Source organism: Lissotriton vulgaris, chromosome 4_1 (genome assembly GCF_964263255.1).
Source record: "Lissotriton vulgaris chromosome 4_1, aLisVul1.2, whole genome shotgun sequence".
Lineage (NCBI taxonomy): Eukaryota > Metazoa > Chordata > Amphibia > Caudata > Salamandridae > Lissotriton > Lissotriton vulgaris.
The window spans coordinates 474,727,031-474,741,081 of record NC_141691.1 but is presented as its reverse complement, the minus strand read 5'-3'; the positions used below and the strand labels follow the sequence as shown (position 1 = coordinate 474,741,081).

The window sequence follows — 14,051 nt, the reverse complement described above, 5'->3', positions numbered from 1 at the left end:
CCCATTGGAAATGTAGTAAATATTACTCAAGTGCATGCTATGGTAGAGCAACAACTGTTGATAACAATGTGGTAAATGTACGTGAGCATAACCACCCACCAAATGTAACTGAAGTGGAAGTTAGAGAAGCACTGGAAACATTGAAAGATGCTAGTACAGGATCACAAGAAACAAGCACTAGTATTTTGAAAAATGTTTTAAGCAAAAAGCCAGAACATGTGACAGGACAGCTACCTTCTATTCCTAACTTAAAAAGATTAATTGCAAAAACTAAACGTGCTTCAGATCCAACTCCACCAACCCCAGAAAGTTTTCAGGATATACAAATATATCCTGAATATACCATTACACATAATGAGGATAAATTCTTAATGTATGACAACCACAGTCATGACAAACGAATTTTACTTTTTGCTACTAATAGTAATTTGCAAAAACTTAAATCATGTGAAACATGGATGATGGACGGGACTTTTAAAGTTTGTCCCAAACCTTTCTATCATCTTTACACCATCCATGGGGAATACCAAGATACAAATATCCCTCTAATTTATACTCTGCTGCCAAACAAAACAAATACTACCTACGTTGAACTTTTAACAACGATCAAAGAATTAACTGATAATTACTATCCTCAAAGAATTATAATTGACTTTGAAATGGCCATGATTCAAGCTATCCTTAAAATATATCCCCATACCTCAATACAAGGTTGTTATTATCACTACAACCAAAGCATATGGAGGCACTTACAAAAATCTACTTTAAGCATTGAATATTCTACAAACAGTCACTTTGCTTATCAAATAAAAAAGTTGATTGCATTGGCATATGTACCAACAACAGAAGTAGCTAACTACTACAATTTATTAATTGACAGCCCTTTCTACCGCACCAATGAGAAAAAACTAACTCCCTTCTTGGACTACTTTGAAGATACCTGGGTTGGAAGATTACATCGTTCAGGCCACCGTAGACAACCTAAATTTCAAATTCCATGGTGGAATGTGTATGCTAGTACAATAGCACAGAAAGCTAAAACTAACAACGCAGTTGAAGGATGGCATAATGCCTTCCAAGCCACTTTAGGAAGAAGTCAACCAACACTTCACAAACTAATCCAAAGCATTAAAAAAGAACAAAGCTACCAAGAACTCAGAATAGAGCAATCCCTTTCTAAAATTGGCCCTAAACTAAGTAAACAAACATTAAATATGTACGAATATCTCCAGCAAAAAACTAGAATGTACCCAAGTATAGAAGGTCTAGCATACTTAGACCTAATAGCTAAATCCATCCTTTAAATATAAATACCAAAAAAGTGAGCAAAGCATAACAAAATATACTATGTAGTTAAATTTAGTAACATTATGTCATGTAAAAATATAAGTAATATATTATTACTAGACATAATAATATTACATTTAACTAAATAGTACACTATAACACAATGCAACACAAAAGTAAAGATCACTTTTACTTACGGTTCTGCTGTTGTAGAATATGTTCCACGGTGATACTTTCCACAGCAATAATAGCAAACGCTATCCATATAGTGTTTAAAAATCCCAAAAAAATGCAAAAAATACAACTGTTTGATAATAGTCCCCCGTCGCAATCCTCTCGAAATTGAAACCATTAAAAAGGTGATAAATCTTCACAAGTAAAAAAGTAGAAAACCCGAAAAAGCAGGGAAAGTAAAAAAGTATGTACCTGCTTTAAAAAAAAAAGCGTTACAGTCCATCTGCTCCCCAAAACGAACACCTGTAAATAATCGAAACAAAACGCACCCTCAAAACATAGGAAATACACATAGCCTACACATAGCATATAAAACATAAGAAACCATCTGAATTCATCCATTAATACAACAGTAAACGTTACTTGTGTTCGAACTACCTCACAAAGTACGTTCTCCATAACGACGCTAAGTAACACGTAATTCGCACATAATGAGTAAAGTACTACACATATCGACACGTACACCCTACAACTATCACTAAAATAAAATTAAATATCTTTAAAAATAATGTAAAATAAACTTACCTTCACCAACAAGAAACAGCTCCTAACCGCGAGGTTCCGTTTTCTAAAATGACCCAAACAACGATGTTGATAGAGTAAAAAGTGAAGTTCCAAAAACAAAATGGCTGCATAATAAAAACTAAAATAGGACTAAATACCCTTTAGATCAAAAATAAATTGTATTAAATAGCATAATATTTTCCATGTTTAGTAATAATTTACTTTTTTTGTTAAAAAACATATGAATATTGTAAAATATACATTAATATGTTCAATAGAATTATGTAGTAATTGTTTATTGTATATTAAAAACTGTTTTTCATTGTTAAATACTTTTCTCAGATGTTACAAAATGTAAATTTATGTTATGTACATATCTTGATAAAAACAATGACATAAAAAAATGTAATATATTAAATTTTATTAAAAATTATTAAAATTTAATATACTAATTTATGCATAATTGAAACTGTATTTATGTACAAAACTGCTATATAATTTGTTACCAAAAATTATGTAAAATGTTTTATAAAATGTTCAAAATCTTTGCAGTAACAAAGTAAACTATGAATAAAAAAATTTAAAAAAATTTTACATTTGTTTCTTAATTTAGAAACTTGTCATATGTATGTAAAAATGTTATAAAAATGTTTTTAATTTATATTGTTGAAATGAATATTACAACATGACATATATGATTCTTATAAAAAATAGTAAATAGATAATGCTGGATATTAAACCATAATAATTAACTATTCTAACTCCAATCCTACATAAGTCAGGGTAAATGGTGGATAGTAAGCCATTATAATTAACTATTCTAACTCCAAACATAACATAACTCAGGGAAAGTGCTGGATAGTAAACCATAATAAATTACTATTCTAACTCCAATCCAACATAAGTCAGGGAAAGTGCTGGATACTAAACCATAATAAATTACTATTCTAACTCCAAACATAACATAACTCAGGGAAAGTGCTGGATAGTAAACCATAATAAATTACTATTCTAACTCCAATCCAACATAAGTCAGGGAAAGTGCTGGATAGTAAACCATAATAAATTAGTATTCTAACTCCAATCCAATATAACTCAGTGATAATGCTGGATAGTAAACCATAATAAATTACTATTCTAACTCCAATCCAACATAAGTCAGGGAATGTGCAGGATAGTAAAACATATAAATTTTTCTATCTAAATTCTTTTTTCTACCCTATTCCCCTATAATTCCAAAAACACACTTCTTCAATATTAATTTAATATTTTTTAATAATATTAAAAAATAAATTTCGTGTAAAATTTTAAATTTCGATGTTACATTTTTTTTCATGATAATTTTCTAATTTATTAATATTTTATACAATTTTTAACACTACATCTTTAAATTACTACCCACCCTAATCCCCAATAATACCAAAACCCGCTCCTAAAATTTTAATTTGAAATTTTAATATATAATTACAAATTAAATTTCGTGAACAATTCTAAATTTCAATTTAAAATTTCGATTTCTTAATTAATTTTGCATTTGTTTATATTTTATAAATTTTTTTAAAACTAAATTTTAAATTACTACCCACCCTTATCCCCTATAATACCAATAACGCGCTACTAGAATTTTAACAAATCTTTTGTAAAAAATATTTTATAATTTTTATAACACCTTATTTTTTTGTGTCGATATTATATACAACGACATTTTAATCAACGATATTCTGTTCATCAATATTTTTTTTGACGATATTTTTGTCATTGTCACAAAACGATATTTTTTACAATGATATTTACTAATACGATATTTTTACCATTCGATATTCTTACCACGATATTAATGCTAGTCGATATTTTCCCGTCGATATTCTATCTTTATACCGTCCGAAATAACAACACAGACTACCCTTTCGCAGTACACTTTAATGAATCACACCCCCTGACCAGTATACATTTTAGGTTCCACGGTGTCACCCAGATGCAGTCGAATCAGAGAGGGGGAGGCCGACTTTTAAGTCTACGCAGGTCAGAAACCCAATGGATCATTAAATTGAGAGCAGTGGAACAAGATCTTAATTCTGACAGAGAGTTAAATGTGCTCCTATCTGAATAAGTTGTTCTCTATAGCTGTATGTATTGTATATGACTGGGATAGGGCCAACCCAGGATAGAGTCTGCGATTGTGAGATCAGGCCCTACCAAGAAAATCCAAACTGTATATACCTGTACAAGACTGTAGAAAGAACTAACACATGCTTGTAACATTAATTCCACCAAGAAAATCTGAATTGTTTGTAATTGTGTGTAATTTCAATAGGAACTAACATACCAGGTCATTATCAACGAGATCTGTTTGAGTACCTATGACATTGCAAAATGTCTTGAAGTAATATATTAAGTGGCTGTTAGGGGTACCAATAACTTAAATATCGATCATATGAGGGATGTTCCATTGATGTATGTAAAATATTGCCTTGCTTTTTGATGAGGTTATTTATGCCCTGTTACATTGTGGTTGTAAAATGAAATTAACACTGTCAAAAAGATTTCAACATGTTTAAATCTGTGTGTCAGACTATTCCTTGAATATATATGTACATACTTCCTTCGCACCTCTCCGCTCTGGTGTATTTACAAAATACCCTGGTATCTTACTCTTTCCCCCCTTTCCTCCTTCTAGATACTACACCTCTCTTGTCACATTTGTATGCATTTTCCGCCCTATATATGACCCTTGAACATAGCTTCCCAACTTGGGTTTTTTTAACACTTATTATTACTAGTAGGAGTTTTCTAAGTTTTTTAAAAACATAATACATATTTTTTTATAATTTTTATAACACCTTATTTTTTTGTGTCGATATTATATACAACGACATTTTAATCAACGATATTCTGTTCATCGATATTTTTTTTGACGATATTTTTGTCATTCTCACAAAACGATATTTTTTACAACGATATTTACTAATACGATATTTTTAACATTCGATATTCTTACCACGATATTAATGCTAGTCGTTATTTTCCCGTCGATATTCTATCTTTATACCTCACGTGAGGGTTTTTCACGACCTCATGAATTACACTTATTCATGTGAGTTTTTGGCTTTCAACATTGTTCCATTCTTTCTCTTACACAGACAACTCACAAAGCCCTGATGAGGGTTCGAACACGTTTGATTCGAACCTGAAAAGCGTTGGCACTCCGCAAGAGCGCATCAAAACATTAAATGTGCCTATGCTAATGAATGAACGTTGTATAAGCTCTTGCTCTTTCACTCTGCTTTGGTTGTCTCAAAACAGGAATTTATTTGTAACCATATATCACTAAATGTGCTCAATATTTTTGTCTTGTGTATTTACGTATTTCATGAATTGTTGTTTTTCAAAATTGGTTATATTTGTATAATTATTGTGTTGATTGTGTGGGTACATCGTTTTCTTGTTTTTTAAAACAAAAATCCAAAAAAACATAAAAGAATATGAGTAGTGGGTATAAATAAAAGTACCTATACATGTGTCATTGAGTTACACTTGTACTCTCTTTTTGAATTAATTCAAGTCTATGAGGTGTGGGAAGTCTCTATTTTCCTTCTTGCTTTTTACTTGATGGCATGTTTCTGAGCCCAACGGGAGGGACGCTACTATTTCCTTAGTGACTGTGTGCCTCTATTTATTTTACAGTGTTGCTTTGTTTTTTAAGACAATTTTTGAGACATATAGTTTTCCCTCACATGACTGAGGAGTAACATAGAGGATGGAGTTCCATAACGTAGAGATTATTTGTGTTAACGTACGTGACTATTCCCCTTTGTTTTGATATTGGGGGATTTTTCTATTGAGTTTGACAGACGGGGTACAAACACTGTGTTATATGCACCTGATTTTAATTGTGTACGTATAGTTCTCAGAGGGCTACCATTACCTTTCACACTTGCCAAATAAGGTGTGTGTGTTAATGAGACAGGAATCGCATAACATGAAAGAGGTTTTATCATGCGTTGATCAGCCTGATACCTCATTCACTTAATTGTTGGCTATTGTTTAGTAGAACTTTGGAGTCAGTTGCGTCCCGAGAAGTTTGACCAAACAACCTATGCATGAATCTTATTGTCTCACATCTTTTTGACAGTAGGGTCTTATTACGGTACCCAAAATACTGGAACTTTCTTACTTCCTGATCTGACTAAAAAAAAGACTGCTACTTCACGAGTGTACGTTTTTAGTAAACATGTACTGTATACATGGATCTCCCCTGTGGCGTTTTATTCGGAAGGTTCAACATATTTATTGATTTATTTTAGATCACAGTGCTTTACCATGATACACCAAAGATCTGGACCTTTTTTCTTTGTCGGACGGACAACCACAACACAGATCTGAACTTGTTTTTTGGTGTAAGTCTCTCGGGACAATATGATTCCTGATATCTATAAGACTATGTTATTGCATCAGGTCTGTAGTCAAGTTACAATAATGAAATTTCTTTCTGTGATGTATTATTTCTTGCTATTCAGGAATTCTTCGTCAGCAACTTCACTATATGTTTGATATCTGAGTTCTAAATCTATAAAACAACTCGAACTGGAAGAATTACAAGTTGATAGACTGTGAGTACGTTTCTGATAATAGGGAGATTAGTCTTAAGTACTTTGGCTTATATCGCGAAGGGACATTCTGACCTTAATTTATTTTTAATAGGTCTCAACTGCCCAGCAAACAATCAACGGCAATGTTCAATGCCCAGGACAGAACTAAACAAGATAGGATTTGAAGCATTGGGAATATGCTTCCTTACGTATAAATCACACAGTAGATCTTTGACTATGGGCTCATTTTGTGTGAATGCCATTTCGGCACTAATTGTGTTCATTTGTCCGCTATTAGTTTCGACAAAGGATTGCCAATAGTTCAATATTTCTGAAGTCAAAGTGAGAGCAAGTTTGCAGGCTCCCCTGAAGCTACAATATAAGGTTACTATACTTTTCTGCTCAAATTCGCTTTGGGTACATGGATCACTTCTGGAACTATACTTAGTGTTTCTGCACATACACGGTTCCTGTTTTAACCTTTCTAACTCTCCTTTTATGATGAAAGGTTTCTATACCTGGTAAGCTGCATATTACTGAAGCAATATGACGCTAAGTTCCATCTATCTTTTCGGCATTCCCACACTTCCTGGTTCTCTTGCTCTGGGTGTTCTTCATTTTCATTCCTTCCTTTTTGTGTGATACTAATTCCCCCGCGCTTATTTTTTTTTTTTATTACTGTCTAAAGAGACAATGATGAGGTCTTGGATTTTTCTTTTCTGGATACATGTGTCAACTATTGTATACATGTTTATTCTTTACAGCCTTGAGGAAGTCACGGTGGTGACGAAATGCGTGTTGGCTGTTTTCGTGCTACAAATACAAGGAACAGGATTTCTAATTACATTACAGAATTTATTCTTTGTAAATGTCAAGACTGTTTGAAAAACTATTTATGTGTTTCTGAGGAAATAAATCACAGTTTTGTATGCATTATTCCTGTGACGGAACGTTTCTCTCATTATCTTTTGGTGCCTTCATTGCTGTAACAATTTATCTGCAAATTATATACGAAATATTTAGAGTGCCGGGGTTCTGTCTCTTGGGGCGGTAAGAGTTTTGTCCTCAGAGCCAACACGGGCTGGAACGCCATTCCATTGTATCTAAGGTCTGCAACAGAATTCCTATCATTTAGGAAAGGTTTGAAGACATGGTTGTTTCCAGCTCAGCCTTAGCTCTGTTGCAGGGATGAATGCTCTCAGGTACACAGTGCGCAGCGCCAGGACACCTTTGGGTAACAGTGCGCTTTACAAAGTCATATAGCATAACATAACATAACATATCATAACATAACATAACATAACAGAGATGAAGATGCTACAAAGATTTGGTGCAAAGAAATAAAGACGTGAAGTTCTTCCTTCTCCAATGTTGCGAGAAGTCTCGACTCAATGTGTCAGCTGCAGTGGCAACGCCCTTGCTCAGTGATGCGATGACAGTGGCTTCAGCAGCGACACTCTTCTCCTATGATGTGAGATGCTTCCGCTCGATGCGACAATTGCAGCGGCGACACCCTTGTTCAGTGATGCGAAGGCAACAGCTCTGACAGCGGAACGGTTCTCCGTGGATGTGAGGTGCTTCTTGTGATGAGGTGCAATGCGACAGCTACAGCGGCGACATCCTTACTTAGAGATGAGACAGCAGCGGCTGCAATGGCAACATGCTACTTCCTCGAGGCGAGACGCTTCTCCTTATGAGGTTCAATGCGCCAGCTACAGTGGCGACATCCATGATGCAACAGCAGCGGCTGCGACGGTGACACGCTTCTTCGGGGTTGTGGGAAGTTTCTTGAGATGCGGTACAATGCATCAGCTACAGCGGTGACATCCACGATGCGACAGCAGCGGTTGCGACGGCAACATGTTTCTCCCTCTTGAGTCGCGCTTCCAGCTCCTTGCAACACGCAGTCCCTCAGAAGGCCCAAAACAGCAGCAGGCACTTCCAAAGAACTCTGGGGAGATGGAGTTTAAGTCTGTTGTCCCTGAGACTTCAGAAGGATGCATGCTCTGTTCCAAGCCCTTGGAGATCCTTCACAAGTTGAAATAAAGTACACAAAGTTCCTTTCTCCTTCCTTTGGCAGTCAAGCAACCACTGCAGGCCAATCCCCAAGCAGCACTTCAGCTTAGGGATATACTCTCCTCAGTCTCTCTGGTTCCAATCCTCAGCAAAGGTTTCTTCTTGTTGTCCAAAAGTGATCTAAATACTTGGGATCAGGGTCCCAATACTTATACCCCAAAATACTTTGTCCTCTGAGGGCAGTGTGGACTTTGCCTGGTCCAAACCAGTTCTGGAGCACTCTGTTTACATGACTCCTTCTTTCCTTTCACAGTGCAGGGCAGAAACATCAGACGCCCCACAGGAGGTGGAGCCAGCATTGTGGAGGAAAGGCACAGCACTGGAGCACTCTTTTGACATGACTCCTCCTCTCCTTTCACAGTGCAGGTCAGAGACATCAGACACACTACAGGAGGTGGAGCCAGCATTGTGGAGGGAAGGCACAGGCCTATTCAGGTCCCAGGTGCAACTTCTCCCTCCCATCTAGATGCAGATCTCTCTTTTTACCACTGGGCTGACTCATCCTGTTTCCTGGAATCCCCCAGCCCTGTCACTCAAACTCCAGACAAAGAATACACAACCTAAAAGAGGCAAGCTTGGATAGTTAGACAAGAAAATACCTACTTTCTAAAAGTGGTATTTTCAAAAACAGAATGTTAAAATGAACTTCACTAAAAGATGTATTGTATCATTCTGAGTACAGGCATACTAAACTCGAATTTCTACCATGTTTCCTGAGTCAGTTAGGATTATAAAATGTAATAATCTAACTGCCCATTCTGGACTATGGAGAACAGTTAGCCTTGCAATAGTGAAAAACAAAATGGCTGTAATTCACTATTAGGACATGTCACACACATCAGGGCTTGTCCTACATTATATTAACAATGCACCCTGCCCTTGGGCATACCATAGGGATGTCTGACATGAAGAATAGGGAAAGCTTAGGGACTGGCAAGTGGGTGCACTTGCCCAGTCAGCATTTCAGTACCAGACTGCACATAGGCTCTGCAATGGCAGGCCTTAGACACACTTTTACAGGCTGCTTCTGTGGGTGGCACAATTAGTGCTGCAAGTCCACCAGCAGCATTTGGTTTACAAGCCCTGGGCAATCCGGGTGCACTGTACTAGGGTCGGACAGGTAAAACAAATCAGTCAATCATGGAATCACAAATTCATATATTATTTTACAATAGGGAGCACTTGCACTGTGGCACTGGATAGCAGTGGCACAGTGCCCAACTCATCTAACACCAGCAAAAACACATGAGGCAACAGCAAAAATGGAAGGGAGATACACGCCAAGGTGCTAGGTCTAACTCCATATATTTGTTCAATAATGTGGTAATCTATGTTTTCTGCTGTATTACTACTGCTGGACTTGGCCCTTTTTGCAGGGTCATCCCCAAATGTTTTTCCTTCCTCCTGTATTTTGTCTGACCTGTTTTTGCTGGTTTTATGAAGTATGAATTAGTGATTTCATGATTGGCTGGTTTGTTTTATGTGTCAGTCCCTAGTACAGTGCACCAGGAGTGCCCAGGGCTGGTAATCCAAATGCTGATAGTGGGCTTGCAGCACTGGTTGTGCCACCCACAGAAGCAGCCTTGTAAAATGTGTCTAAGGCCTGCCATTACAGAACCTGCGTGCAGTCTGGTACTGCCATGCTGACTAGGCAAGTGCACTCACTTGCCAGTCCCTAAACCTTCCCTTTTCTTCATGTCAGACATCCCTATGATAGGGCCAAGGGCAGGGTGTATTGTATGTATAAGGTAGGACAAGCCCTGATGTGTGTGGCATGTCCTGATAGTGAATTACAGCCATTTTTGTTTTTGAGTATTGCAAGACTACCTGTTCTCCATAGGCCAGAATGGGCAGTTAGATTATGACATTTTATAATCCGAACTGACTCAGGAAACATGGTAGAAATTCGAGTTTAGTATGCCTGAACTCAGAATGATAAAAGACATATTTTAGTGAAGTTGGTTTTAACATTCTGTGATAGAAAATACCACTTTTAGAAAGTAGGTATTTTCTTGTCTAATTATCCAAGCCTGCCTCTGCTAGGCTGTGTATTCTTTGTCTGGAATTTGAGTGACAGGGCTGGGGATTGCAAGAGACAGGATGAGTCAGCCCAGTGGTGAATAGAGAGATCTGCATCTAGATGGGAGGAAGGAGTTGCACCTTGGACCTTGACGTGCACAATAAACGGTTATATAACTCTACCCAAATCAGTGCAATAAAGTGAAAACAACTATTCTGTAAGAGAAAAAAAAGATATTGATTTAAGAAGATGTGTGTCCCATCTCTGTACATGAACAGGGTATATGTGTATAGTCTAGCCATCTGTCCGAATAAGCCCTGAAATAAAGAAAAGGGAATTCGGCAATTCAAAGCCCAGAGACCTACAGACAGTGTGTAAGATCTCAGTATACTAATTCAACATAGAATACATGCAGCCGCAGGTCATCAAGGTTCAATAGCTTAGACTGGGCATCGGAAAGTTGGCACAGGGGAACGTTGCTTTGTAATCTACTGCCCTGGAAAAAGTAGATCTGATATGTATATCCAAGGAAGGGATATCCATGCCGATAATCATTAAGCGGGCAGACACAAAAAGGTGTGGGGAAATCATTCTAAAAGAATGTACAAGAGATCTTAACATGTCATTCCCAAGCTGATGTGCTAATCTTTGTATATATCTCAGGTTGTTACTACCCATACTATTTCTTCATTTAATCCTTTGCGAACCGTATCCAAAGATAATACGGCGAAACACCGATCCAGAGATATAGAAAAGACATCCATTAATTTCTTGAAAACATGTAAGTTACAGTTAGACTTTAAATCTACTCTTGGTGTAGGTTGATAAACAGCACGGACCATTATATCTGCACTTGTGGTGTTATCTATTAGGTATTTGACCAGATCTTGGGTATTTCTGTTTCTTTCTCTTACTTTTTTCACCATCACACCTATGAGGTCTCTGATCAAGATGTGGATTCTGAAGGTTCTTTGAGTGGTCACACCTTTTTATTATTTTTCGAGCACATAGAAGTGTGGCTCAATCAATCAATCAATCAATCAATCAATCAATCACAGCATTTATAGAGCGTACTACTCACCCAGAGGGTCTCCAGGCGCTAGGGGAGGGGGGGTCCGCTACTGCGCGAACAGCCAGGTCTTGAGTTGCTTCCTGAAGGTTAGAGCAGGCAGACCCTGAAGCAGAGGTCAGACCCGGGACCAGTGTTCAATTCCCGAAGCAGCAGGGTCTTGAGCTAAAATGTCCACGGACTCGATAATTCTCGCTTCGGTGCCTGACCTAATCATGGGTTCACACTCTGCAACTCTGGGCATTAAGCTTGCTTAATCTCCACAACGGCCCCCCGTGGCGGGATGCCTGGCTTTCCCCTTGGGGATGCCCTGTAGTGGCTATCTCACAGGGAAAAGCCAGGACGGGTTCCCAAGGCAAGCGCTTAGAGTACATACGTTCTGTTGTTTTTTCAATGGTCAAAGAAAACAAACAGAACGTATGGAACGCAAACTGATAAGCTGGAAGCATGTAGATTCTAGTTTCATAATTGCATTAAAAATTGTATATTCCTCAAGTGTGTTGCTTTATGATGTGTACTTAAATCATCGCCTGTCACGTGCCATCGATGGGATAGCACTCTATATTTACACAAATGCAGAATAAGGCGAGAGAGACATCGTGCTTGCATTGCGCATTATCATATTTACGGTTTTCCTCTCAGGAGGTGGCTTAACACGTGTGACGATGTATTACACCGCTACACCTGATCGCAAAACGCGTTAAGATTCATAAGCAGAGCACTCCCCAAACCATTTATTATACAACTTCCTAATGCGTTTTCTATGCAAAGTACGTTCTAATTGGAAGGCGCGAAAACCTGGAAAGCCTGAAACGACGTGAGTGACTGTGAGCAACGATTTCTCGATGAATCATTAGGGACATTTGCCGTGGCAGAATGTGCGCAGTATAAATCTCTGGCGAAGCGCAGCCTGGCGTATTAGCCGGCGCGAGCCCCGGGGAGCGCGTGTCCTGCCACTTTGTTTCTACGCGTCCTCCTGCATCTCTAAGTCGCCGGCTCACATCTCCCGGGATCCTGTGAGAGGGAGGCTTTGTGTGTGAGAGAGAGCCCGTGCCATGGGGCTGCGAGAGAGCGCGCTTTAGCAGCCGGGCAGTGTTATGGGAGCCGCTTTCCTGTGCTAAGCTGGTGTACTTGTTTCAGGTCTGACCTCATCATCCTGTCAGTATGGGTTCCCACCTACACAGCAGCGGCTTAGCCACGGCGTGAGGGACTCGCGGCGCACTAGCCAGGGAAGCGAGGCTAGCTGCTCTGCACCGCAGAGACACCGGAGCCCAAGTGACAGTAACAGAGACACTATTTCCTCCCAGGGACCACTCTCCGCAGTCGCCTTCTTTCTTCCTGATGCAAAGATGTCTGTGTCTGGGAAGAAAGAGTTTGATGTGAAGCAGATCCTGAGGCTGCGCTGGAGGTGGTTCAGCCACCCCTCTCAGGGCTCCGCCGGCACCGGAGGCTGCCTGCAGCAGGAAGGATATGAGCACAGAGGCACTCCGGTTCACAGCCGGCTGAAAAGCCATTCGCGGGACAGGAACGGACTGAAGAAAAACAATAGCCCCGTCCACAATATACTGGCACCGGTGCCAGGGCCCACCCCTGTGCACCACCGGGCCGTGCATTCGTGGCCCCCGCAGAACCTCATAGAGCACATCCAGGCCAGCGAGGAGACCCCGAAGAGCAGCGCCGAGGAGCCGCCCGACAAGGAGGCGCTAGACAAAAGCAAGCCGGACTCGCAGCTCATCACAGATGCGAATCCAGATGTGTCTGCTGAGAGGTAGGAGGCGTGCGAGGCTCCGTCGAGAAAGATGTACTGCAAAGCTCGCCGCCAAATAAATCCGCTTTCTGTCGCGGCCCCCATCGATTGCGCTTTATATACATAAAACAGAGTGCAGCGCAATCAATTCTCTTGTAGGAAACACCGATTACTGGCCATAAAACCCCGTCATCTAGCACACTGTCCAGAAAGATTAGACATATGTGTATATTTGTATTGTCTACTATCCTTTCTTGATTTCAAAGGGTTGCATGCCTCTAGTCGACTCACCTGCTTCACAGCACTTCACTCAAGAAGCTGGTAAAACAAGGGAGAGAGCGAAGGGGTGAAGTAAACATGCAATGAAATCCTTTACGTTACAGTGTCGATCACGTAAAACCGCATTGTATATTTTAGCATTTGTATGTTTCTTGGTATTTGTTTATATTATTAATAAAGTGCTGCGTGACTCCATGTGACTTCTTCCGAGTGTTTCACTAAAAAAGGAAATCACACGAGTCGGGG

General features: G+C 39.0%; 1 protein-coding gene across 1 annotated transcript in view; it reads left to right on the top strand.

The window, feature by feature from the left end:
• Positions 1 to 12,936: 12,936 nt before the first annotated feature.
• KLHL4 (kelch like family member 4) overlaps positions 12,937 to 14,051 on the top strand; it is an 840,437-nt gene continuing 839,322 nt past the window's right edge. Inside the window, exon 1 of the mRNA XM_086964616.1 lies at positions 12,937 to 13,547. Within this exon, the coding sequence (XP_086820742.1) occupies positions 13,129 to 13,547 (419 nt within the window). The 5' untranslated portion in view covers positions 12,937 to 13,128. The remainder of the gene's footprint in view (positions 13,548 to 14,051) is intronic.